The sequence below is a fragment of the Osmerus eperlanus genome, chromosome 5 (genome assembly GCF_963692335.1).
Source record: "Osmerus eperlanus chromosome 5, fOsmEpe2.1, whole genome shotgun sequence".
Taxonomy (NCBI): Eukaryota; Metazoa; Chordata; class Actinopteri; order Osmeriformes; family Osmeridae; genus Osmerus; species Osmerus eperlanus.
The window spans coordinates 11130517-11158329 of record NC_085022.1 but is presented as its reverse complement, the minus strand read 5'-3'; the positions used below and the strand labels follow the sequence as shown (position 1 = coordinate 11158329).

The 27813-nt window shown below is 43.3% G+C and overlaps 1 protein-coding gene across 1 annotated transcript; it reads right to left on the bottom strand.

Moving 5' to 3' along the window:
• Positions 1-167: 167 nt before the first annotated feature.
• Positions 168-27604, bottom strand: tmem266 (transmembrane protein 266). Its single transcript, XM_062461598.1, has 11 exons — positions 27060-27604; positions 25564-25665; positions 19499-19687; positions 7421-7575; positions 6161-6234; positions 5150-5206; positions 4856-4994; positions 3639-3754; positions 2910-3102; positions 1760-1822; positions 168-1661 (listed from the first exon to the last, which is right to left on the bottom strand). The coding sequence occupies exons 2-11, from the start codon at positions 25575-25577 to the stop codon at positions 1018-1020; spliced, it is 1644 nt and encodes a 547-aa protein (XP_062317582.1). The 5' UTR covers positions 25578-25665; positions 27060-27604; the 3' UTR covers positions 168-1017.
• Positions 27605-27813: the final 209 nt, after the last annotated feature.

The following is a 27813-nucleotide window of genomic DNA, read 5'->3' as shown; positions in this document are numbered from 1 at the left end:
TGTGGAAAAAAAAGCGTTTTAAATTTCGATTAGTCGATTTTCAGTCGTTTTAGCTGAGTTTTGGTCGACCAAAGAAAATCTTAGTCGGGGACAGCCCTAGTTCACAATGTATCCTGATATAAATCTTGAAGAATAATCAGATGGAAAATTACACAAATACTTTTTATCCCCAAGTTTGCTTTAATTTGTTTAATTCTTCAGTGATTTCCATAATCATTCTACAAAAAATCCCTGTCAACAATAAAATGCAAAGGATTTATTTGCCACAGATTTAAAGCAGATCTTTTAAAGGTACATGCTATAATACTTTTTCTCTCCTTTTGACTAATACTTGACAACATACTCAATAACCAACCCTTCAAGTTTTAGTAGCTGAAAATCCTGCTCATACACAGTCTCTTAAAAATATTTTAACTGAGCTTTTCCCCCATAGAAGTTGAATACAAATGTTAGCATTGATAATATAGAAAGATAAATATAAGAAATAAGTTGAATGGAGCTCAACACTTTTGAACTCTGCAGCAGTGCTATCAAGGACTGTACTTTTAAGTCTCGAGACTGATTTGAACATTTGTGTCAAATGTACACTTCATTTCATTTGTCTTGTAATAGAGGATCTAGATTCACACCAGATATCCTGTGAGATGCCATGTCAGTCAAGTGTGTCCAATCCCTTAGAAAGTGTAAGAGGAGCCAAACCTCAAGTACCATACATTCCATGTCAAGTCAACTGTCTTCTTTAACCTGTTCAGGAGATTAGGCAAATTGTCATTTGCTGGTTATTAGTTGGTGACTTGTTCATATACTCATAGAAATGTTCAATTCCTGATAGAAGTTTGGTGCTTACCCACTAGTGGACCTTTTCCTGGTTCTGGAGCTGCAGTTGCACAGAATCCACATTTTAACCCAGTGACTCCAAAATAAGGAGTTCAGCGGACGAGACTTGTGGGCTTGTGTGCTTACCCAACTAAGTTCCTGTTATGTTTGAGACATGACGAGAGACAACGTCTCCTACAACTATGTCTCAGGCAGGCAACGGACGGCAGATTCTGCTGACTCCATGAGCCTGCACTTCTCCTCCAGCAGAGGTGCCCTGCTCTGCAGATGGATGAGGGGCTTGGTGTGGAGCCCAGCCCTCTCCTGGTTCCTCTTGTTGTAGATGTTGAGCCTGTGCTCCAGCTCTGGGCTCGTCTTGACGGAGCCAGCGGGGCTGGGCAGCTTGAGATTAACCGGGTCCAGGCCCTTTTGGGTGAGACAGGAGTCCTCCGACAGGGAGTAGAGCAGCTCCTGCACCACAGCGCCCGGCGCTCCCCGAGGCTGGCTGCTCCCCAGGGCCAGGGGGCTGCAGTAGGGTGGGGGGTAGCAGCGCTGGCCGCTGTAGTCTGTGGAGGTAGAGGCCTCCCGGACGGTAGAGCTGCAGTCAGTGGTGGAGCCCAGTGTGTGGCTGCTCAGGCTGGCCTGCCGGCCGCTGATGCTGCTCCCAGAGTGAGACGCCATGGTGGAGACCTCGCTCACAGAGCTCACCGTCCTCTGCAGGCGGCTGGAGGGGACGGCGTCTGCGCTCACCAGAGACAAGGCCAGCTGGCTGGGGTTGTTGGGCAGGTGCACGTCGATGGCTGCGGTGGTGATCACACGGTTAGCTGGGTCTGGGATGCCAATGTCTGGAATGACAACATCATACAGCGGGGTCTTAATTGTGGGCTTGGTACTAGAGGAATTAGTGAAATAAAGAGTCAGAACATGGGGTTGCTGTTCTTACCACTGCTTGGCTCACTGTAGTATTGGCTGATATAGTTGTTCATGTCATCTTGGACGATACGGTCTGAAAGACCTATCAACATAAGACACTGCATCATCGTATGTACGAGAACCATCGCACTTTTGCTAAAGTCAGCTGGTTTGCTCACTGTGTATCTTCATGGCATAGACATGACCTGAGGTACAGTGCCAACAGGCTCACTGTAGTTCAGTGGTGAGGTACAGATTTGAGAGACCTACAATATGTAGGGACAGAGAAGAGGTTGTGAATGATTTAGAGTCCATTGTGGGCTCACTACCTGACTGACCAGAGTACAGCTGATGTGGTTTGGAGACGGGCCTATGGCAGGTTACTCTGACCTGACTTTGGTCATAGTCTCTCTGATACCATCCAAGTCCCTAAGGACCCTTAGACGGCTTCTATTCATTTAGGTTTGTGCTTTAACTATTCATATTACGACTGTCCCAAGAGGAGGGGTGATCAAGCAGACTGCATAGCGACAGAGACTATCGTTGTGTGATTAATAACACATGAGCATGTGAGTAGCTGGCCCAGTTAAAAGGATGTCTGACACACTGCTCTCCAAACCCAGATATACGGCAGCGGAGTGTGCTGATTTATGATTTTGTCTTCTTTTTTTATAATGGGCTCTGAGTTCTGACTTCACAAACACTGACAGCACTTTGTTCCTGTCCTGTAAGTTATGACCTGCCTCTGTCTAAAAGCTTTATGGCTCTCTATGCAGTGTTGGAGAGTAATTTCGATCTGAATTCTAAGGGAAGTGTTTGCCGTGACAGTATGTGATGCATTGTCCATTCCTAATTATCCAGCCTGTCTTTTGGCACTTAATGAAGTCAAACCTGTTTCTGATCATGTTTGTGTTATCCTATATTTAGGTTGCTTTGTTAGATTGTTTGGCGCCCCCTATTTCCCTGTTTCCTGTCATTCTCATGGGGCCTAGGTGTGGCTTAATAGGTATCTGTTCTAGTACATCAGTGGAGAGAACACACGTTCCTGTGCTGTGCAGCCAACCAGCTACTTTGTATGACAAAACATGATCTGATATGACAAAGAGCAGCATTCTATTCCCATGGCAATGACATGACAATTTGTCCACTGCTAGAGTTACTGTGTGTGTTGGTGTGCTTGCCTGCATTGGCCCCTGCCTCCCTGGCCTTAGCCTGGCCATGGTGTTCCGGGCCCCCAGGGCCCAAGCCGGTCACCTCCTGGAAGCTGCTGCTCTGCTTGCCCCACACGTGGTGGATCTGCATGGCCGCCTCCCGCTCCGCTACCAGGTCCAGGTCCTGCTGGGCCAGGTGGGCCCTCAGCTGACGGATCTCAAACTGAGATGAGTGTGTGGGGGTGTGTGAAGGTTGGGGGTGTTGTGACATAAGGAGAATAAAGAATACAAGGCTTTTTCTTCAGTAGGGAATCGTGCTGAAGATCAGTCTCCTGCTCTCAGTCTTTTGACTGATTTACAGGATGTGAAGATATGAGCTGTATACATAGTAGCTGTACAGCACTATGTATACAGCACACTTGACTGTATTGACAGACCTAGCATTGCATCACAGCTGACTTTTGAACACATGTTGCTAACAGTAGGAAACATGCCCTACAGAGGGTGGAAACTAAAAGGAAACATTTCTTGTTTGAATCAGCCCCCCAGTGACTTACCGAAAGCTAACCAAAAAAATATGTTGAAAAAGATATTGGAAGACATTAATGTCTTTATCTATTAACAATCTATTTGCAATCTATTTACTAGATTGCAAGGAATGTCTTTTCTTTACATCTTGCCACCCTCTGCTGGTTACATGTTTGTATGGCAGGCAGAATGGCGTCATAGAGAAAGTAGGGAAGAGGTGAGAGGACGTACGGCCTGCTCCTGGCAGATCTGGGTGAGACGTTCCAGGTGCTCCTCTCTCACTGCTTTGGACTTCTCATACTGCTGGATCTCCAGGTCCATCTCCATCTTTACCTGCAGTACGTAGGCTGCAGGGAAGATCATGGACAGTTAGCTTAGCCCAGATGAAAGTGTAATGAAATTCCAAAGAAATATAAATATTTATTGAACTGATTAAAGGAGAGTAAATCTGAAAAATTATTATTTTATCATATTATTTGTTCATAATTATAAGTTGTTATTGCCACCTTTGTGAAGAAATAGAGAAACAGAACTTAGAATTTGACAATTTTACATGAGCCCTGAAGTCTACTTACATTAACATTGTACCCAACATATGGAAGATGGAAAACATTTGAAAATGAGAAAACATGATCTGACATGGCATGCACAGCATTATATTCAACCTCGTTTCAAAATATACTTTTTAGTTGTCACAAAAAATACATAATTTACTCCACAGAAAGAGCTGGGGCATGTATGTTATGTTTTTAATAAAACTAATTAACCTAATGTAGCAGTATCTGTTTGTTAATTAGTTTAGATACTTGTCTTTGAACTATCTTGGTGACCTCCCCCTGGGCTGGCAAACACACTGTTATAGTCTATCAAAGTTGTGCAGCAATAAACTGTTGTTTTTTTAATTAAATATTATAGTGTGGTGCAGTGTACTCAGTGGTCTGGAATTTCTTTTTCCACAATATAAAAATGGCCTGGTAATAACTTTTAGATGCTGTTAATTTTGTATTGTTCCTTACCCACTATGGCTCAGCCAATCATCAACTCTTGTAAAATAAATAAATAAAAATTTAGTTTTCAAATTTCTGCTTGTAAAAGGGAAACTGCCTGCTTGACTTTTTAGTATTGATCCCCTTCCAAGGTGACAATTGTGTTGGTTGTCTCCTTCATGGTGTTGAAAACTGTTTCTGTGCATCATTTTCCACCTTTGTGTACTGTATATTCACTTACCACAAGGGGGAGCTCTATTGATTTTAGTAAAACAAGTGTAGATGAGTACATGAGTGTAATGTTTTTATATGATTTTTAAAAACATATTAGCACAAACTGCAAGATTTCTGTTAAAAAGCAAATTTTGCCACTATAGCTGTCATATGGAGGTGACACTACAGACACCATCCGCAGTGGACAGTGGACGACGTGACATTGGGACTGTTTTCCTTGGGCCTCACCGTCAATGATCCTCTTGACCCTCCAGATCCGCAGCATGATGATGAGGCCAATGGCGTCCCAGGGGCTGCTGGGGCCATTGGCCACTGTGGACGCCACCATGGGAGCCAGGGACAGCACGATGACTGCACCGTCAAAGACCTGTGCACACACACACATGTAGACACAGACATACACACACAAACCATCATTACTCAGAAATTTGGAGTTGGTGAGTTGAAGTATGACATTGAGGGAATGACATTGCAGTGAAACTGGGCACACCACAGGACTAATGGGACCCCAGGGGGGCTTACCTCCACCTTGTTCTCTATGTAATCCCATATCCCCAGCACCACAATTCTGAACACAGTCTGAGAGGGAGAGAAAGAGAGAGGGAGGGTTGTAGAAAGTGAGAGAGACAAGTGGTAAGCTAGTTGTAAAACTGGGCAGCCATGTAGTATATTAGATTCACAGTTCCTTTAGTTGTAAACACCCTTTCGAAATATGAGCGCCTCAGCGAAAGTGAATTGCAGTCGAGATTCCATTTTCGTCCATTCGTGTGAAGAAATTCATCTTGGACGTCATCTTCACACACTTCACAGCCACCGCGGTGGGAGTTTGAACCAAACAATTAGAGTCACTGCATCCTATGCATACTGCTGACTCAACTAGGGCTGCAGAAGGCAACTGTTCTCCTTTCATCTTTCATGCCCCCCCCTACCCCCCCCTCCTGCAACTGAAGGTTGTAACTGAGCAGAAGCCTCCATGCCTTGAAGAACCCCTGTGGGATTACTCCTTATTGACAACTGGAATTCTTCTTGGCAAACTAAGCGGTAAAGCAGTCAACAAATAAGAAGTAAGAAAAATACAGCAGGCTATACTTAAGGCCCTGATGTTATTTACATTTTGAGGTGAAACTGAAAAAAGTTGGAAAAAGTGATTGTGTTGGGGATCCTTAACACGCATCAAGACAGACCAACAGTTTTCTAGCAAGTCAATAGAAGTGACACGTTATCTGTAAGTAAGATAGCAGACTGAGATCCTAGGAACCAAGGAGTGACTGAACCTTTTAGGTAATGCATACTTCTATGTGTTAAGGAGAAAAGTATTTCCAGTGATTGGTGAGTGTTGTAATTTGAATACAGCGTCTCTGAAGCTCACCTTCACCTCCCAGACATAGTGCACGATGTAGCGCTAATCAATAATCAGCCGCATCAGCTGTAACTGAGCCTGCCAACGTGGTTACACTTCAAGAGAATGAGTGAGAAAGAGAGAGAAGGAGAGAAAGGGGAAGAGAGAGTGAGAAAGAGAGAGTGATGCCTCACCTCAGTGAAGAACATAGACAGGATAACCAGGCTGATCCAGTGGATAATGCTGGCGAACTGGAACGCATTGTTAACTGGGGAGAATACATACTTCACTTCAGAGATGACTGTGTAGTGTGTAACACACACACACATATACACACAAACACACACACACGTCTGTGTCCAATCGCGTTCCTATTCTTCAGCCTGATTGTGGGACCGCTCTGTGATGCGTCGGTCTGTCAGCCGAAGCACTTCTCTTCACGCGCCACCTCCCTTACCATCTGTCTTTGTTTGCTGCGCTCAGTGATCTGTATATCAGTCCATTCATCTTCCTCCATCCCTCCCTACATTTATCCACCAGCTTGGCCCCTCTCTCCATGTTTTTGTCCACTAATCTCCTTCCATGCCTTTGTCTTACTTTCCCTCCAACTGGCCCTTCCCCTCGATCAGTCTCATGAGACTTGAAAGGACTCAGATTCATTTAGATACATCTGAACAAGGCTGGCATCCTTCACTCAACGCTCTGACATCATCAAAAGTCATGGCTCCTGACCTTCCAGCCAGTGATAGATGAGGAGACCATCGCTGTTGCCAGTTGATAATGCAGATAAGGTCTGACCGGCATCTAGACCACCTGACACACTGTGTTGTGTCAGGAATACTAATAAGCATTCTCCTCTCTAAGCTGCAGGGAGATCAGGTCCCAGACCTGCCACTGGCACAGCACTAATCATTACTGCAGGTAAGTACACAGTCACTGGCACATCGCCAGCATGATCTCCTCATCTTCATACCTGGTAATCATGTTTCAGCACACGGCAGAGCGCCGAGATAAGACTGGCCTACTTAACCCTTGTGCTGCCTTCGGGTCACATGACCCAAAGGTTCATAACGAACCATCGTTGTGTTTACCCAATTTTACCCAATACAAAAACAAATAAAAATCATTTTATTTTAACCTTCGCAATGTGGGGGGTCTGAGACAGCCCAACGGTTAAAAGAAAATGCTTCACTTTGTTTTTGTATGCGGTAAAGTTGTCGCAATACGACGGTGGGTCACAATGACTGATAAGATAACACAAGGGTTAAGGACAAAACTAAGACAGACAGATGGGTGGGCAGACAGACAGACAGACAGACACAGAAAAACGGAAAGAAAGAAAGAAAGAACAAAAGAAAGACAGACAACAAGAAAGAAAGACAGACAGAAAAACAGAAATAAAGATACACAGAAGAAAGAAAGACAGACAGACACAGAAAGACAGACAGACTCACACTGAAGCAGCTTGATGTCGATGAGTAGCTCCAGAGCCAGCAGCAGCACCACCAGGAGGACGCAGGCCACCAGGAACCAGTTGAAGGCTGCACTGAGCAGACACACCTGCCACAGGGCAGCTCTCCGCCCACAGCACGGCTTCAGCCAGTTCGACCTGATCACACGACACAGAGACAGAGACGGAGAGTCTGAGAATTAAAAAGGATACATGGATGAATATGACTGACAAAACAAAAAAGGCATTTTTCAAAGCAGGTATCTCTAAATATGTTCCTACGACTCAACCTTTGGAGGTTTTGTATTAAACTTTCTCATTCTGAAGCACCATTCCACTGCCAAATTGTGTGTGCATGCTGAGAGCCTGGTTCCCTTGGCTCCTCCATACTGGGTAGCTGACCTGATCACACAGCTCTTCCAGGCTGCATCACAGTGGAGGCTGCATCCACACCATCTGGAGGGCACAGACTCCTACCCTCATCCCCAGCCAAAATCATGATTGCTGAACAGCATGATGATGCCTTTATCTGATTTCCCTGACAACGTTTGCACGCTCACAAGGTTGTTCTTTGCAGCACCTGCTCTGAGAGTGTCAGGACACAGAAAAGATGGGATCTCTTTAAACCCGTATGTTTGGTCATCACCACAGTGTCAGCCCAGCTATTACCCCTGTTGGTTTAACAGTTAGTCCTGCATAGATCCCTATTCACATTCTCATGCACTTCCATTTGCTGGAAAAGCAGTATTTCCCCGGTCAGCAAGGTCCTTGTCTCGGCACATCCTGTCTGCAGAAGGGGCTGTCAGCTCTGCCTTAAATCCACCCCCGTTCCGCCTCTGTGTTCCACCAATCTGCGACTGTGACTGGCTCAGGCTCCCGGGGATGTATGGTCAATAAATAATGACAAATCTCCAAGAGACAGACAGGGCTTTCCTTTCCTGTCACTACTCTGCATTCAACTAAAAACTTCCTCTGACAGATCCAGAGTCATTATTTTTCTTTTTCCTGGTTATCTTGGGGCAACACTGACAAAAAACATGTTCCTTCAGAAAAAGCAGCTATTTACTGTCACCGGTTCCCGGCGGAAGAAATCCTCCAGTCAACCGTCTAAGGACAGGAGAGGAAAAGATCTGACTTACTTGCTTCAGCACAGAGCAGGCTAACAGACAGAGGGGCTGTTCTTTGAAAGGCAAAGGTGCTGTGCCAAAATGATGGAAATTTAGAAGATGGGTGCAAGGGCATGAGTGGAAGAGAGAGAGAGAGATAGTGCAGTGAGAGGAGATAGTTTGCAGCTACAGCTGTACCTCCGGTGGAGGTCTAGATATCCTGTCCTGCACGTGCCAAGGTCAGCAGAGGGGCTGGAGCAAGGCCATGCTGTGTCAATGAGCTCTCCCAGGGGCTAATTGGCACACTCTGCCCGCTGCAGCATTGCCAGTCAGTCCATGCCATACTGGGCCAACAGATTAGAACCCCTGAGGTGAGAGATACGCAGTGGAGGATAGAATGGCTTTATTAGCTAAAGACTTGCATCACCTCCACTTGATAGTAATTAATTTATTGGGAAAACATTGTCAAACTGCATCTGTCACTGGGAGCAGTGGGCAAAGTAAACTATTAATTTACATGCCTAGTTTCACACCAGCTGACTCTATTAGTGGGCCATTAGTCCTAACAGCTCTTCCTCAGCCTCCCAAATGACACATAGACTAATCAGACACCTTAGTTAGGTTTCCCGAGTGAAAAGCTGGATTTAGCATATACTGTATGGATTCATAATTCATTCTGACTGCTCCCTCAAGCTAGGCAGAAAAATATATTAATTTAATAAACCCAGTAAAGAAAACCTTGTCTGGAAGCAGAGTAAATGGCCATGATGGATTACTCGAAGCTCAGAAACTTAATTTAGGGGAAATCACTTTAAACCTTGAGCACTGAGGACCTGAAGTATTTATGAGGAAGTGAAGCTGCATCCGAGGTAAAGTTCTGTGAATGGGAGAGGGAAATAACCTCACTCACAGCAGGTCATGGCCCGTTCAGATAGAACAGGCAATACTTCAAGCATTCTCTCTCTCTCTCAAAATCACACACACACACATAGCTATTATGGGTGTGGAGCAAGGAGGAAATGAGAGATGTGGAAAGCAGTGTTGTGTGGACAGGTTTATAAAGACTTCAAGGGCTGGCTGCAGTAGTAATACAGCCAAGGGAGATTGAACTGTGGCTGACAGCACAGCAGAGGGAGAGGATTAAACTGATCAATACTGGCCAGAGGATGGAGTTGATGTGAATGTACATGGGTATACTGGCTGTGGCAGTCCTCACAGTAGATGGGACAGAGGGGACAGACTGATGGGCAAGGAGAAGGTGTCACTTCACTACAGGCTGACAAGAAGCTAGGGTGGCTGGTGTCGAATCTAGGGAAGTCCTCTTGAATTTCCTGTCTCTTTTAACTGAGCCAAGACTAAAAACAATTGAAGACAATTACGTTTTTTAGTAGGCTTGATTTGTCTGGCAGTTAAAACAAAGGGTGTGTATGTGTGACAAAAACACAATGAGCTTCCAGTACAAATGCAGAGCACAGCACTGCTGTAACAGTGAACTTACACTCAAATCCCAAAAGCCCACAGAATGAATGATGGGGTATTGAGTTGTGAAAGAAGGAAATTGCAAAAGTGAAAACGCAGTCCAAAAGAAACAGCTACAGCACAAACTATGTCAGTCTGACTCTAATATTGATCCTTTACTCTCACTGGGGTAAATGGCATCAAATGCTACAATTCTAACAGCCGGAACACCTCAGTCAGTGTTGAGAGTAGTTTCCTGAAGCCAAACTGTCAAAGTATGAGCTGGCATAAATGGAAGAGTTGCACTGTGCCAATGTTCTGAATAATTGATCGGAGCTCTTGATTTATGTCTCAATTGCACGTTTACACCCTAGCCAGTGTGCTCTGTGAAAAACGCCAACACATTAGTAATCAGACCAGTGGCAGCTGCCATGCCATTACTGTTGATTCCAAGGAAATCAATTGTGACTTAGGTCTGTGAAATATGGATTCCCCCAATTCTGTTGTTCCCTCCTTGGGAGGAGCTAGGCTGGGAAAGAAATTTACCAGCTATGAGCTACTTAATAAAAATGATACCAAGCAAGACAGAGATAATGGAAGGTTATACACCAAGACTAGATTTAGGCTGGGTATTGTAACCAGCAATAATCACTGTTTCATCAAAGCTGAGCAAGCTATTCTGCTTGTCTCTGTACGGATAAATCTATAACACCATGGTTCCTTCATGTGTTAACTCCAACCACTTCACACCAATCTGCCACACTCACTAGGTATGGGCAGGATAGGATATGCGGGACCTGAGAAGCTGCAGGGTACATCAGTGAATTTTGGAGGACTCTGTTCCCTGTCTGGCTATACAGGTTGCACGCCTCGCCTTTTTTTCTCCTGACGTCTGTTCCTTCTGTGATTTCCTTTCAAATCCACCATGGCTGCAGATCTTTGCTAGGAAGCCAGTGTCTTCACAAAAAGCATGGATATGCGATTTGGGCTCGATTGTTTTAAAATCAAGACAAATGTCTGTCTAACAGCAGGCTACCTTCTCTGTATGTGATCAGTGCTGAGTCATCAGAATCCTCATCACAGCCAATGGGAACAAAGTCCCGAGATGGAAAAACCAACTAAGCATTAAATATGCTGAATGTGGCTCCTGCCGTTGTTATCACAGACAATCAATTTAACATTTGAGAGGTTCCATATCTGCTCACCATTACTCACACCTACCACTGGGGAATTAGCAAATATTTTCTCACAGAGATTTAGCCAATAAAATTCAAATTACTGTTTGATTTCATATCAGGGAGAGAAAATTCCATATTATGGAGCTAGTTGTCATTAGCATGATAAACATGGCATAGTCAGTGCACAATGTAACTTTAACACAAAAATGTATTTAGCACAGTATAATGAACTTCGATAAGAGACAACATATTATTTCCCTTTTCTTTCTACACCTCTAGTAGATATACTGTGTGGTAAACTGGAAAAAGGGATTCCGGCAGGTCTTTGCCAGAGAAATAGACTTTTAATACAAGGGAAATGGAGACGGATGGGCCTACATCTGTAGAGCAGCAGACAAGCTGTTTCTGATAAATGGGTTTTCACCATGGCACTTGATCTCTCTTGCTCTCAGCCCAAAAAGCAATCTCACACTTTGCATGTCTGTGAATATTAACAAACCCTCAAACCCTGCCCTCAAATGTCATCTATTGGGTTGCATATGGTGTCAGGCTGCTGAGCCAATTAGATGGCGAGGACTGCTCCTCTATGTGTTTGAAATGGAGCCAGAGAGAAAATTGATAAATCCCCCTCTTTTTACCAGAGGGGTCAAAAGTATTCACATTCATTACTCAAGTAGAAGTATAGACACTAAGGTTTAAAAATACTTCTTGATACTTGATGAATTGATACTTCTGTAGAAGTTGAAGTATCAATTCAACCATTTTACTCAAGTAAAAGTATAAAAGTACTGGTTTCAAAACTACTTAAAGTATCAAAGTAAAAGTAGTAAGGGGAAAAAATGCCATTAAGGACAAAAGCTTAGGCACAGGGGTCTGTGCACGACCCCACCTCCCCCCAAAAAAACATTTTTCCAAAGGCCATAATGACTTGTTATATTGAAATGTTAAAGATCCTGTAAAGTAAATTCCATGTTTTTCTTCTAAGTACATTATATACGTGTGAAATTAGTTCCTGAAAGCATGTGCAAAGCGCTAAAACTTTGTCACACTGAAATGTGGAGTTAAACCGAAGAACAGTTTCTCTTCCGTTTTCAGATCAGGTTTTAATGGGCGGAGCCAAAAAATGCCCTATCTACGTCATTTCGCCCTATCTACGTCAGATCACTGAATGGCTCCTCCTGATGTACTGTTATTGTAGCCTACATCAGCTAGCTAGTTAGCTTCCGGATGTCTCCCACCACCCGCAACTGCATCTTCCCTGGATGCAATAACTCCAGCTGCGCTGCAACGCCATTTAAGTTCCCTATTGATAATGAAAGGAAAAATAGGTGGATAGATTTTGTGAAGAGCCACGCTCATGGAAAGCTTCGGATAAACTCCAACAGCCGCCTCTGCACTGACCATTTCACGGCGGACAGTTTTAACATGGACCAGAGACAGACAGGGTTCACCAACACACAGCTTCTCTTGCAGCGCTGAGCCGTACCGAGCATCGCCCCTCCGGCCGTTCATCCTCCGGTCGCACCTGGACCATACACCGCCGCCAGCAGTTCATCACTCAGTTCTGTGTGCTTGTTATAATTATACTAGATATCTTTTCCAGAGGTATCTCTGCTATGAGTTAGTGCAAACCGCTAAATTGATATTAGGCTACTCGGTTTAGAATGATGGTTATTTTGGTGAAATGGTAGCTAATGTGTTAGAAGTAGCCTAGTTGGAGAGCTCACTGTCTGCTGTCTCTGGTGTCCATTTTTACTGTTACAGCTCAGGGGAACATTTCATTTATATGCATCTGACCCGGCAATTCAATCAATTTCCCGTTACATTTGCAATGTACATTTACATTTACATTTAGTCATTTAGCAGACGCTCTTATCCAGAGCGACTTACAGTAAGTACAGGGACATTCCCCCGAGGCAAGTAGGGTGAAGTGCCTTGCCCAAGGACACAACGTCAGTTTGCATGACCGGGAATCGAACTGGCAACCTTCGGATTACTAGCCCGATTCCCTCACCGCTCAGCCACCTGACTCCACCTGACTCCAATGTAATGCAATGCAGATGTGCACACCGCCCCCTACCGAACAAGATGGGTAGCTCGGTCAGCAGGGAGTTGAAGAAGAGCGGCTACTGACGTCACTCTGCTGCGCCGCTCAGAATGCTTTTTCGTTCATTTTGCATTTCTGCAAATCATTTGAATTTGAATTGTGGTCACGATTTTGCAGCCACGTTCTTAAAATGAAAATGCATTTCTGTAAATGCATTTGAATTTGAATTGTGGTCACGATTTTGCAGCCACGTTCTTGAAAATGAAAATGCATTTCTGGAAATGCATTTGAATTTGAATTGTGGTCATGATTTTGCAGCCACGTTCTTAAAATGAAAATGCATTTCTGGAAATGCATTTGAATTTGAATTGTGGTCACGATTTTGCAGCCACGTTCTTAAAATGAAAATGCATTTCTGGAAATGCATTTGAATTTTCAAATTTTACATTTCAAATTGAATTTTGGTATCTATTTGCTGGGGCATATTTTGAAAATTAAATCTCAAATGTCTATTTCTTTTTCATTTTAATTAAGTGAAAGATTGAGCACTCTTGAAGAAGAAAATTTAAATGCAAATAGGATGATTGATTACTAATTTCATTTATGAGTCAAATAATGCAGCCACATTCTTAAAATGAAAATGCATTTCTGGAAATGCATTTTCATTTTCATTTTAGTCACGATTCGCTTCCATAGTAGAAGGGTTGGCTAATCTTCCTAGCTACCAACCTCCTCGCTGGTGCTTGGTTCTGACATTTTGCTCGAGTTCTCTTGAGTCTCTGCCACGGACATCTTCGTAGGCTACATACGTCTGCTATTTCCTTGCTGGAGTTTGACGTGATTGTGTGTCATGTGCAGGTGATGGATCATGTAAACCAGGGTGTCGGAATGGTATATGTTTATACTTCTCATCCAACTACAATCAAATTCACTCTATCCGGATGGCGCGTTTTTTCTGGATATTATTTTTTGTGTGTGTTTTTTTGAACGATGACAAGCCGGAATGAACCAGTAACCAGGCTATTTTTTAACATGTAAGGAGTAGAAAGTACAGATAACTGCGTGAAAATGTAAGGAATAGAAATATAAAGTCGGCTGAAAAATAATTACTTCAGTAAAGTATAGATACCCAAAATTTCTACTTAAGTAAGGTAACGAAGTATTTGTACTTCGTTACTTGACACCTCTGCTTTTTACATATATCTGTCCTCTGAGAACAGGTAGAGTAGCACTCTGGGGACTCACCAAATTCTCTACCTGCCAACACTCATTTGAAGCTCACATAAACACCGTCTTCTAGATATTCTGTTTGTGTTAGTTTTAATTCAGAAGACTGTCTTAACTTTATGTATGATTATACATAAAATGACAAACAATTGCAATGTAAATTGTACAAAAGACATCAGTAGAGGTTCATTCTGACCAGTTGCAGGATAAGCAGATCCCAGTAAAGCACTCTGAGTGAGCACTCTTTAGAGTCATGCAATCACTGTGGGCCGGCCTGGCCATGCTTAAGATCATCCATATTTCCCACTATTACACTACATTAGCCACACTGCTCTCACAGCAGCACCATACCGGGTCAAGACCACCCCACAATCCAACATGGCTGCCACATTCATCTAATAGAGCCAGTTCCCTTTTTAATGTACAACTTTGTGAATGGGAGTGTGGCGGGACGAGGGTCCCTTGCTCCCCCTCTCTTCTCCTCCAGTCCCAGTGGCAGGTTGACCCAGATGGACCATCTGTTGCTGCTGCCCAGTGTCACATTTCTCACTCAGGCCCGTTGAGATTGGTGGCATATGCTGCTGTTCCTCCTGCAGGGGCGAGGGACGAACAGACCTGGGTAGCAGATGATCTTCCTGGGCCAGGGGGCGGTGCAGAGTGTGGCAGCAGGGGAACACTCAGTGGGACCTGAGAGCAGGGAGATCATCTCACCCGCAGAGGTGACAAGGCTTAGCCACTCTCGCTAAATTACACCGTTGAGATTATACCAATGCCAAGAAGCTATAATTTAACAGTGTAAAATCCATCCATTAGTCTGGGATCTGATGGAATCTCATTCAGAACAGCACAGACTCCATGCTGCCCAATGACCTGGCCCAGTGCCAGGTATGTTGGTTAAGGGTTAGTTACAGGACTGGACTGGGACAAAAAAATGGCCCTGGCTTTTTGCTCAGACTGGCCCACCACAATCGGTCCGACTCGGAGCCACTGCATCTCACACGATAAACAAAGGGGGGGGGGGGTTGTGGAGCCTGTTAAGAGATGTAATTGGGCCAGCCCAGTGTCAGTATGGAAAATGCTTTATGGGCCGGTCATTGGCCAATTTTAAATTTATAATAAAAAATATATATTATATCGGCCCCAAGTGCGTCGGCTCACCGGGCATTTGCCCGGTATGCCAGATTACCAGTCCAGGCCTGGTTGTGTAGTATGTTGTAGATATGCTGACCAGAGGGGTGGCAGGAGGCACAGACAGATCTTAAAGCAACCACATACTTTTCCAGTCTCTAGTATGTTCTGAAGACGAAGGTCCAATCAGAAGTCTATGAATAATTACTGCTCTGTATCTGCGAGTACTGCCTATGTACTTTGTTTGAACATCCACACCCACTGCCGCTGACACCCCGCCCCCCCAAACCCTCCGCAACACATTCTCTCTCTCTCATGTACGCATCTGGAGTGACTTTCTCCTGTTCAACAAATAAAACAAAGGTTTCATTCAAGCCTGGCTGTAACACATGTTATTGTCCACAACCAATAAATCCCTTTAATTTTCATGCTCTGTTGATATAGACAAATATCTCTGTCAGAGTTCAGAGAAGTGTCAGTCATCTCATTCTGCAATCTTACTCAGAAACTCAGATGAACAAAACCCAAGAGCACCAGAGGAAGATTATCAGATTTCAATCTCTCACATAATTACCCAGCAGTGTTGACACTGCTGCAACAATCCATTAGGCCCCATGCTTTGGTAGCTATTCCCACGCTGGCTATACATAGAACTATAGAAGGTGTGCCTGTGTATAGGAATAACATTGTGCTAACAATAGACAGGAAAGTACATATACTGTGTGAGCATGGTGGTATCATTGAAATTAAATAACGTGTAGTAATTCAGCCTAATCAGTCTGAGCCATTCTTCTGATGCCACTTGAGTGACTCATGAAGGAAACCAGAACTGGTGATATGTTGTGTGCGTAGCTACCTTTCTAACCAAAGCTTACAATGAAGGTACAGTGAAACTTGGATGTCATAGGTGGAATGTTTGGAATGCCTGTGGTTGAAAATCAAGAATTCCTATCTAAAATGTTTAAGAACTCCTTGCTACACAGGTCCTTGTGATGATGATCAGTAGGGGGAATGTGCTAAGGTTATTTCCCCTCTCTAAAATAAAGAGCTCTACACAGACTGGCTTCCTACTTCAAGCATCCCTGAGAGAAACATGTTGACACCTTGAGATTTTTCTACACCACTATTTACCCTCTCATGGGGCTGGAATGTCACATGGCCATGCTCTCAGGAGATATTCACACTGAGAGATTATTACCATGTCTGCTCCTCTGTGATTTGAGTGTGTGTGAAGTGTGTGTGTGTGGCGTGTGTGTGCGTGACCCCTCTGCTTCCCTTTTCATCCCACAGAGAAACAGGGACAGGCTGTGCCCCATAGGTTGTGGTCAATTGACAGTCTTAGCGGGTTTTGATAGCGGGATGGTGGATAGTATAATTAAGCTTGTGCTGTTTGTCTCCTCCTTGGGCATGGACCAAAACACCCCAGCCTGCCAAAGGCCTGTGAGTCATGCTTCCTGAGTGGACAGGCAGCTACACTGATGACAGGAGTGCTCAGAGCGGGGTGTGTCCAGTTTGCTGCCTGTAGCACAGGGATTCTGCAAGGAGGAGCATTAACAGCCCCCACCAAGGACAAGCAGGCCCCATGGACAAAGACAAGGCAGCAACCAGTACCTGACATTTTAGGAATTATACAGTGTTAACGACACACTTTGTTTTCTACCAGACATGAACATTGCCGGAGACATTGGGAGAGGCTATTTTTAACTTAGAGAAATTGCTGCATCTTAAAGTGCAATTGTGTGAACGCACACACACGGGCATGTCAGCTCATGCATACTGCATGACACTACAGAAGCCACACTCAGATATTCTGAGCCAAAGTGAGAGGTGAGTGAGGGGTAATTCGATGCAACATCTGTTATCATGATAAATAACAGGCACTTATTGTGGTCAATTACAATTGTGGATTGTCAAAGGGGACCGTTTTGGATAAAATCTCAAATAAGAGTCCTCGTGAAAAAGGAGGACCTTCTAAAGGGGTCATTGACTGCAAAACCGATTTTACCTTGTCATAGTTGAATAACGACAGTTCGGTGGGTAAAATGGACATACAGTGAACCTCAAAGTCCATTGACACTTCTTTCCTATGCAAATCTCACAATTTGAAACTGCTGCTGTAAAATGGTCGGTTTCCAAAAAGCCACCGAATTGACGTCATATCGGTGGCTCCACCTTTTTTGGCTCTTGTCTGTACCTTTGTCACGCCCCAAAATGTACATACACATCCGACCGTATGCTCATCACAACCGCAAGCTGTAAGTATGATTTTGTCGTTAACAGTCATTAGCAATGCTAACGTATCCTGTATCTAGCATAGGTAGAATGTGTGATGATTTCGTTTATGGCAATGGGGCTAAAGGCCGAATTATACTTCTCCGACTCCGTTACGGACAGACGGATGGACGGAGTCGGACGGATTGGTTGAATTTATAGTACTCCGAAGGCTGTGGGTGCTGAAAACAATTCACCGCCAGAAGAGTAGGTGGCGCAACGGTTTTTTGTCGTCGTCGAGTGTTTATTTACCTAGGTTATCGAGAAGTCGGAGCAAATGTACAAATTAGCCATTTCATCAATAAAATACGTACATTTTCAGCAACTACACTGCCCATTTCTCGTCACATTTTAATTCAGATGCTGATTTACATGTACTGTTTAGCTGAAATATGAATTGTAAAAACTTACAGCAATGGCGGTCAAAGGATTCGTCCTGTTCGTCCTGTTTATCACGGCAACCCCGCCCCTGACGCAAGCGGTTCTTAATACGGACCAATCACAGCCAAGGGGTATCCGTAAAATGACGGACGGACAGACGGATAGTCAGGAAAATCAGGAGGTGCACGTAGAGCTCTCCGAGGGGCTCGGAGAGGGCACGGAGAGGGAAGTATAAATCAGCCTTAACGTTATTTCATTTTCCTGACTGTTTCATTCGAATAAATAACCTGTGTTGTCATGTAAATCTACAATTCATGTTTGGCTATGTTGTGTCTTTGCTCTGCAGCTTCGCTCGTTGTAAACCAACCAATCAGCGCGCAGCTCATCTAAATATTCATGAGCATACCATAAAAGGGAGAAAACCTCTTGTTTCATTCTAGGGCTATTTCACAGGGTTGCATTACGGTGCATAGAACAACACCCAGGCCATCTTCAGCCCAACCAATGTTACATAACCTATTCGGAGACCTCAAGGAACAGTGTGAAATACCTTCCGTAAAAATACCGTAAAATCAGTCAATGACCGTTAGGATCATTTCTTTATCAAGTACTGCACAGAGTCGTCGGATTCAAAGAAAGTAGAATAGTTTAATGCTTGCCGGCAAGGAGACAAAATCTGATCGCAATACAAAGTTTGTCTGCTAGCATGTTGTGCTAGCAACCTATTTAAACAGAACCGCTCTTGACTGTTATTGGCTAAAACAAAGGCATGCAAATATCCCATGGCTCTTCTTTCATTGGTTCCCTTGCATAGACCTTGCGCGCGTGCGTGTTTACGTCATCAACCCTAGTTAAATCTCTGATTCTGGTGTCGTAAAAGCTCAACCACATAGGTGTCAAGCAAATGGTCACAAGACCTTACGTCTCCATCTAGCTCTTGTCAAACAGTATCTTTTTGAAACAAACAAACAAACCCCCAACATCTTGTAGTCTTAGTCAGTAACAAATGCTCACCCATCCCCCAGGGTAATAAGAAAAGCCTTGAGTTTGTTTAGGGGGGCTCTCTTATCTACTAACAAAGAATGCTAAGCACCAGTATTATTCAGTATAAAACATTACATTCTTAAATTTCTCCGACAGACCCCTTTAAAGGAACAGCTGTTTTCTCAGTCCCACACAACGTTCACTGCGGATGCCCAGGATGCCCGGGTTCACGGCTGAACCCATACACAGCTGCTCCATGGGATGGTAGTCCTGTCTGGGTCCTGACTGGGAGTGCTCCCTACCCTTCTCTGTTGTCCTCCTCGTCTAGGTTGGAGATGAGCTGGGAGCCCGCCAGGGAGATGTCCAAGGCGGCCAGGGGCAGGTCTCTATAGGTGAAGCTGACCAGCTGGACGGGGGCCATACACTGGTTGTCCTCCTCCGCCTGCTGGGAGATCACCTCCAGCTCTGAGGCTCCAGCCTGGGGGGGGGGCCTGGAGGACACACACCACAGCACCAGGAATACCAGCATCAGAACACAGCCTAGCAGTATCACTGAGCTGACACTCACTCAAGACAAGTACTTTGGTCCCAATTGAGGTCCTCCCTCTACAATACAACTACGTTTGGGCTTTGATGAAAGAAAGACTCTGTGTGGGGGACAAAAGCAAGGGAATACATTCATTAACACACACATGCATTCCCTGATACAGGAGGGTAAATTATGGCTTGTATTGTGGACCAACACAAAGATAGGCCTAGCACAAGCACAACTTCATCAGTGTGCATATCTGTATGCACACTGATCTGTATATGCACACTGGACACCTCCCAGTGAAATGTTAATGTCACTCAAAATGTCAATGTAAAGTCAGACCTGCAGATGAACACAGGTCCTTCTCCTCAGCGACTTATGACTAATCCCTACTTAACATGCTCTCGTCAAAGGTTGCGTTCTCATCTCCATACTGTAGCTACCAAGAATCCCTTCAGACACACTGTCGGACAGCATTCTATTGTAACCCAGAATGAAGGCAACCCTTTCAATGTGTCCTTCGGTCTACAGAACACATAAGTCCTTCAGTAATGTTGACACACATCCCTCCGTATTGTGATGCAGTCCACACATGAGTGCTCAGTGGATCCGCTTCTTCAGGGATGATTGCTCCCATATTCACAAACTCAACATTGGGCGCCTGTTCATTCCAATGTTATCTCTGGACTTGGCACTTCTCCCCTTTGACCACTACAAGGATGCTAATCAGTCATGACAGACACAAACTGCTGGGTGCATCAAAATCCCATTTCCAGACCATCACAGGCCAAGCCAGGTCTCATTACGTGTCGAGCCTAGTTCAGTGGCGGGTTGCCATGGGAGGGGGTGACTGTGCATTATAACCACCATACAGGCAAGAGTAGCCAACAAAACCCCAAAGGCTGGCAGGCTATTATGGCAAGCAATAACCAAAATTGTTGAAAGGAAGTATAAAGGTTAACACAGGGCACCAGTGGCTGGGGGAGATCTACCTCCCACGGAAGAGTCACGACAGGAAGATAAGACACTCAGGGACCAGAGTGTTGATTTGGACAAACACCCTTCTATTTCATCTTCAACTTATCAATGGTTTCTCAACCACCCAACAAACCAGGATCTTTACCTCAGTCAGCTTCACCCCTTCAATGACATGAGCCAATCAAATCATTAACAGATTGGGAAGATCTACTGTCATTTGTACCACAGGAAACTGATCTTTTAGTGGGCAGAGATGAAATAACTGAACCACTATCTCCTCTGTCTCAGCTTGACGGAACAGGTGAGGTTGTTTTAACTCACCTTGAATGGAACATGGTCTGTTAAACAAATGTGAGCCAAAGTTGATGCTGATAGTTTATCGAGCTCACTTTGATGAATATTTAATGTTGTCAGTCCTTTTTGTGAAAATTAAGGCTTTTTTGATGTTTCAATACTGGTATTCTTTCTTACTGTATATATCCAAGTAAAAATGTTGTTTTCCAAAAACGTAAAAGCTTGATTAGTGCTTTTAGTTTGAACTGTTTCCTCTTCATATGTAATCATTGCCAAGGATTGACTTCACAGACAACAAACAGCCCTCCGTGGCTTTCGCCCCATTGTTTTTACACAGCACACCTATAAATCACTCCAGCCTCATCGATAGATGTATACATATACTATACTCTCCTGGGAAGGCAGCCCACCAGCTGCTACCTATTACATCTGATGGAGGACACTTTAATGCAGTGACTTTAGTCACCAAAACGTCTCAACGCTTTGTTTTTTAATAAAAAGTATGTGAGAAATTAAAATGGCTATGCAGATATTTAGGATAAAGTTCGACAAGGATGTAGCTTATTTACTGTTCAGTACATTCCATTGTTGTTAGGTGTCCAGTCACATCAATATGTCTGAAAGCAAATGCATCATTTTTAAATAGTAGATTAAATTAATCTAAACTTTGTAAAGGAACATCTAGGCAACAGAGACTTAGGTCACTGGTAGATGAAACTCATATCTTACACGTAGTGCACTTCAGAAGAGGATCTTTGGCTGCAACATCACAAATATTGATACGCTCAACAGAATGTGAAACTGAATTAAATGTTATAGCACCGAATATTGAATCCTATGCAAACGAGTCTTGCAGGGGTGTTACATTTGTCCAAAAATAATGCATATCTGCCATCCTACGAGAGTCATACATTTCTGACTGCATTTCCTGGAAATTCACGTTTCAACTCTACTGACATGAAATTATACAGAAGAAAAGCCTTTCAGAGCTAAACTGCTATTTCTTCTTAACAGGAAAATAACCCAAAGCATGACCTGACATACACCATTTATAGAGCTGCATCTCCCTAAGAAAACAACTATTTAAAATTTGAGTGAGAGTGAAAAATTATGCACACCCACATTTTAATGTTTTCCAGTACTGTCCCTCCAATACAGTCATCCATGTCCTGTCTATTCCTGGAATTTCAAACTGCTGCTTCAGCACAGGCTGGTGTTTTGAGAGCGTGTGTATCATTGTCATTCTGTGTGCTTGCCGCCATACTGTTTCTAGCCAGCCATCTACAACATTGCCACAGTGTCTCACCCAATAAGCCTGGACACCTGGACGGCCGTTCCTCTATTCACAGTCATTTAATTCTGATATCATTAGGATAACAGGACCAATGCGCCAAATGACTTCAGGGGGAACAAGCCAAGCCTGCACACACCCCCGTACCCCATTTTTAAGGCCGTACTCAATAAAAATGTATCACATTTGACATGAAACGTGTCATGTGTAGAGGACTTGGCGATTTTATGTGCGACTGTGCTCACAGTGTTTCCAGGAGTGTGTGTTGAGAGTGAAGAAGACGTAGTACCGTGTACTGGGCGTGCTCACGCACATTTAAAGAGGAAAAGCAGGTGCGGCTGTCAATCCATCCCCTCCCATCCTTGCCATGAACGCCTCAATTAGCAGCCAGGGAAGATGGCTGAGAACAGAGATCTTTCCCACTCTGCAGACAACCCAGCAACATCTGTCAGAGCCCCAGTGCCAGCTGCCACACAGAGTAGTCAAGGAACATGCCATCACCATGACATCACTGAATGTAAAGCACTTTCAATAAGTCAACGAAGGAAAGAAAGGCTACATTCAGAATCAATTGAGATACGGTGGCTCCTTTGAATGGACAATTTCAGTTATATTTTGACACTGGTTGTAGCCTGACTGAGCTGAATAAAAAACGGACTGTGCCCTGGATGCATTTGTCGTAAAATAGAGTACATGTCTAATGTTATGTAAAACTGTGTAATACAGCTATCTGCATCTCTGAGGGGGATTTAAGATCTAAAGAATTTAGATAGAACATAGTAGCTAAATGATGTATGGTTAATCAGTGGATCTTTATCAAGACAGGAAAGGCATGGTTCCACAGAAAGAATAACATTTCTCTGGCAGATCACGTGACCAGAGGGAGTTACAGTAAATGTTAGCTGACCTGTTTGAAACACACTGAGATCCTCCGGGTGTGTAGAGTCTTTTCTTTGTGTGCTGTATGGAACTAAATGTTCAAACAAGCCGGGATAAGGCCTGGAGAAAGAGCACCACAAAAAAGCAGACACAAACCACTATTGTCATGGGGTCATTTCAAGTACACTATTGCAGACCATCCACACTAAGAGCCTACAGTTTGTTTATTCAATATTATTTTATGTGGAAAATTATTTTATACAAGGACTGTTAAAAAGGCAAGGCGATTCTTTTCTTCAAATTGGAAGTTCACATTAATCAACTTCTATCTGCATAAAAACTGTAAAACTAAACTATAGAGGGTACAATTTCTGGGGGAAATGTAGGGTGTGCTTGCTTGCCTCGGTTGCAGAGGGGTCCGTTTTTTAATGATATTTTTACAAATGATATTTCAGTATATTTTATATAAAAATGCATACTTATTATTTATAAAGATTACATAGCATAGCATTTTTTTTCTGCTCATTTACAACTCAAAATACTAAGAGTGAAGTGTAGAATGAAATTTGTCTTCTCATTTCCCCTGCAAGAGGGAATGGTGAGCAGCCTCATTGTTGAATCAAAACGAATACATTTGGCAGACCGGTGTAAAAATTTACCTAATCTCTATGACTTAAACGTCCTTTTAAGTTTTTCCCTTCTCGTGATATTGTCAGGCATTTAGCCTACTCATATTGCATTCATTCATTAATAAATAACCCCCTTTGAAGATTATTCCAACAACGACGTTACCGGCAGTAGCTCTAGCTATCTCAGATGGAATCGCAATTCAAACAGTACAGTACCATCTGCTAACTGAAAATATGCCCCCAAAAACGTAAAGAAGCTTGACATTTATTTAGTGGAAAATCGCTCATTCATAAAAAGCTCACTGGTAGCGATCATTGTCAGTAACAACGCAAAATGCGATGTAGCCCTGTGTGGAGAAGCTGATCCGGTAAATTGTACTACTACAGTACAGTACAGTAGTTACTCCCCTTACTTAAATCAAAAGTCTTTCAATAGGTGAAACTATCGGACTACTAACCTCAACTTCATTGCCACAGCCTAAACTTTGTCAATCTGTCATGAAAATAATTAATTTCAGTTTAAACCGTACAACGGAACCTTAAATCGAATTCAACCAACGCAATTGCTACCAAGACGAACACAGTCTTGGTAGCAATTGTTCGTCTTGGTAGCAATTGCGTTGGTTGAATTCGATTTAACGTTCCGTTGTACGGTTCAAGCTGAAATTAACCAACGTAATTTAAATTTAAACCATGCAACGGAACGTAAATAAAAATACAAGCAACTCAATCGCTACCAGGACGAAGCTTTTGACACCGACGTTTTCTATGTAGTCCAAATATTGACGGATGCTTAGGGGGGCAAAAATAACAATAAATAAGATGTGAGAGAACAAAGGTTGTGCCCTTGCCGAAGGCAAAGCACACCCAATAAAGACATGCAATATTTATACAACTTATATGAACTCAGTTCAAAATACCGATGACAAAATACATCTAAAAAAGTGTATCTCTTCTGTGTAGCTTTTGTATCTCCATCCCTAACTCAAAATTCCTCCTGGTAGCACTGGTAATTACAGACATACACATCGGGAAAAGGGAGAGATGATTTACACAGCCATCTAGTCTGGAGCATTGAAAAAATAGCTCCAAGCATTTCTCACTCCATGAGGATAGGGTTAGTTACTGAAGAACAACCACATCAATTCACAGCTTTACATTAACCAGATGACCCACACAACCAATTTTTGTCACTTAGCAGCCATACTACACTATGCTGGCAACAATGCACCGTGGGATTGGTGCCCTGTGTCTTTAACCAGGACATGCAGCTGATTAAAATAAGTCTGCATTCACTTCCCCTGCTGCACCACAGCCCACTCCCCTTCTATTGGTCCCAAGCACGGCTATCATCAAGATTCACAGCCTGTCTTTGGGACCACACAGAGAGTAATTATTAATAAGAGAAGATGACAAGTGAACATCCCTTCTGCATGCAAAGAGATTCCAGCATAGACTGGGGAGGGTTTGCTGGCCGCTCTCTTTTAGAGACTGGCTGACTCAAGGCAAACTCAGCTCCCCTGCTGATCCAGGCTCAAAGTCACTGGCTGGAGGGCATGAGGAAAAAAGCAGGTAGTGCTCCCATAATCACATCCCACCATGCTGAGTATGACCATGATCCACAAGCCTGTGTGTGTTTCCACATGGATCTTCCTGGAGTATCGACCAGTTTAGTAAATCAACAGACATGACTCCACATTATACTTGGGTTGAAATGGATATTTAGAAATCAGGAATATGATTTATATGTCATGTTTTACTCACTGGGGGTTGCTCATGTTGTTGTCTTGTTTGGAGTAAAGTTCCACGAGATATGACCCAGATTGGGATTAATAATTTCACCACGGCAGAGACTTCATTCCACACCTATGGAGAAAATAATAAACACTGAAACACTAATTTGTACTAACCTCAAAACTCTCATATCACATGCACAAGTACAATAGGCAGTAACTGAGCTCTTCTTAGGATATGAGAAAACTGAAGTGGAAATGTAATTGAAGCATTAAAGGTTTGAACAAATAGTTGAGTTGGTGAAAAGCAGGAAAACACGCGGCAGTACAGGACAGGTGAATCACAGATGCTCATGCTTTGATACATGTATTTCTGGACTTGCACCTGTAAACTAAATGTCAGTGGTGAGGCCTCACCTTCTAAAAATCGGATTAGGTTTTCAGTGGCAATCTGAATATTTCAGGCAGCTGCATGACTTTAGAGGTCGTTCAACTAAAGCTTCAATTGTAAAGCATAGCATGGCAATGTTCATTCACAAAGCAACGTGTGGAGTGAACGAAGGCAGTGTGTTACAAGACAAAGAGAAAACCTTCAGACATTGATTGTGATGGTACAAGTGGTGACATACCAGAGTAAGATAGTACCACACGGCAGATTCATTTCCAAGATAAATCAATTGAGGACATTCAAGGGCTTTGCTGTGATATTGCATACTTGTAATCCCCCCCACCCTCCCCCCAAAAAATGAATTTTAACTTGAGTAAACACCTACCTACAAATATGTATCCATAACCCTAATTGCAATGAAGTGCACTTCTGTCAGCAGTGAATCTGTCTTAAATCAGTCAAGTAAGTTGAAGACAATGTAACAGGAAAGTAAAGATATCCTGACACAATAACAGACCTGGTGGGTCTTGGGATATACAGTCCCACAGAATATGTATGATCATAAATGTATGATCAACTACAACGTCGTATATGCACAGCATGGGCCAAGTCCCCCTTTAATTTCCAGCTGCGGTAGTGTACTTTATTTAAATGCTAATTTCAACATTTATCACGGCGATCTTTTCATTTATTGTAGGCTACATCCTCTTTCATAACTTCGTTTACAAACCTATCTGCGTTCCTCTTTTTCTTTTATTAATAGCCTAGAGCCCGAGATTTAGGTTACCAACAGGATTCATCCTCAGAGACATGTACTTAATAGGATACAGCACAACTATTTTCAACATGAACATGGCCTTTGTAGCTCTCACTTCTTTGATCTGCTCATAAACATATATTGTTGTTGTCATAATCAGGTGTAAAGAGATACTATTCTAGATTCTCTGTTATAGATTAAGCTTTGCTTTACAAGCAAACGCAATAGCGCTGCTACATGATGGAATAAAATAGTCCTTTGAGCATCAGGACAACGGTTTTAAAGAATGCGAGAATGAAGGAGGATGGGGAAGTCAAAAGTATGGAGGCGAAAAGTGTGAAATTGAGTTATCATTATGCTGCTCTCTGACAATCAAACCTACCTTTATCGCTCTACATTGTAGAAAGTATGGTCGTGACTCCTACGCCCTCGTAATGATGATGGCAATTTCTCCCTCGCCGATGATCAGTGTGAGGGATGATCGGTACTGGCTGTGTGGTGTAGGCTGCGATTCTCTCCAGATTTGCATTGACCAAGCACCCGTATTGCTGCTTTAAATCCAGGGCACAACAAAAAAGCCCAGTTTCTACGGCAAGCACCATCATTCATCAAGATGCTGTCAAGTGTTTACGACCATACAATTGCCAAGATAACAACATATTCGAAACGGGAGGACGGCAAAATGCACAACTCGTGCCTGATCACGGTGCTTCCCCCTCGATCACGCTAGGCGATCCATGGGTCCAATACAGGCTTCACGAAAAGGAGCTGTCCAGGTGCTGAAACTATAGCATCCCATTACCTACAGATGTGCTGTCTGAAATCGACCATGAAATTAGATGTGAACCACGGTAAATCTAAATTCGTGATGGAGGCTTCTGTGTCAAGTCCCTAAGTATCCACAAACGTCTTCTTTATGCCACCCCAGAATCGTCGACGTAAAACCATTTGCGCTTCAGTTCACCTCTTCTACTTAGTTTGCCTCGCGATAACATAATGTCTATACTGATATTAAATAATAGGTTGAAACTGGTCGTGAACCTGTAAGAATACATTCATGTTTTTAATCTTTTTTTAAAATATTTTATTTATTTTTGTAGGTTTTCAGTTTTTTTTTTACATTTGAAATGTAGTGT

Coding starts and splice junctions, on each gene's coding strand:
- tmem266 (XM_062461598.1), bottom strand. Junction 7,576..19,498: donor GAGGAGGACAACAGAGAAGG/GTAGGGAGCACT, acceptor TCGTGTGATCAG/GTCGAACTGGCTGAAGCCGT. Junction 3,755..4,855: donor GGTCAAGAGGATCATTGACG/GTGAGGCCCAAG, acceptor TCTTCCCTGCAG/CCTACGTACTGCAGGTAAAG.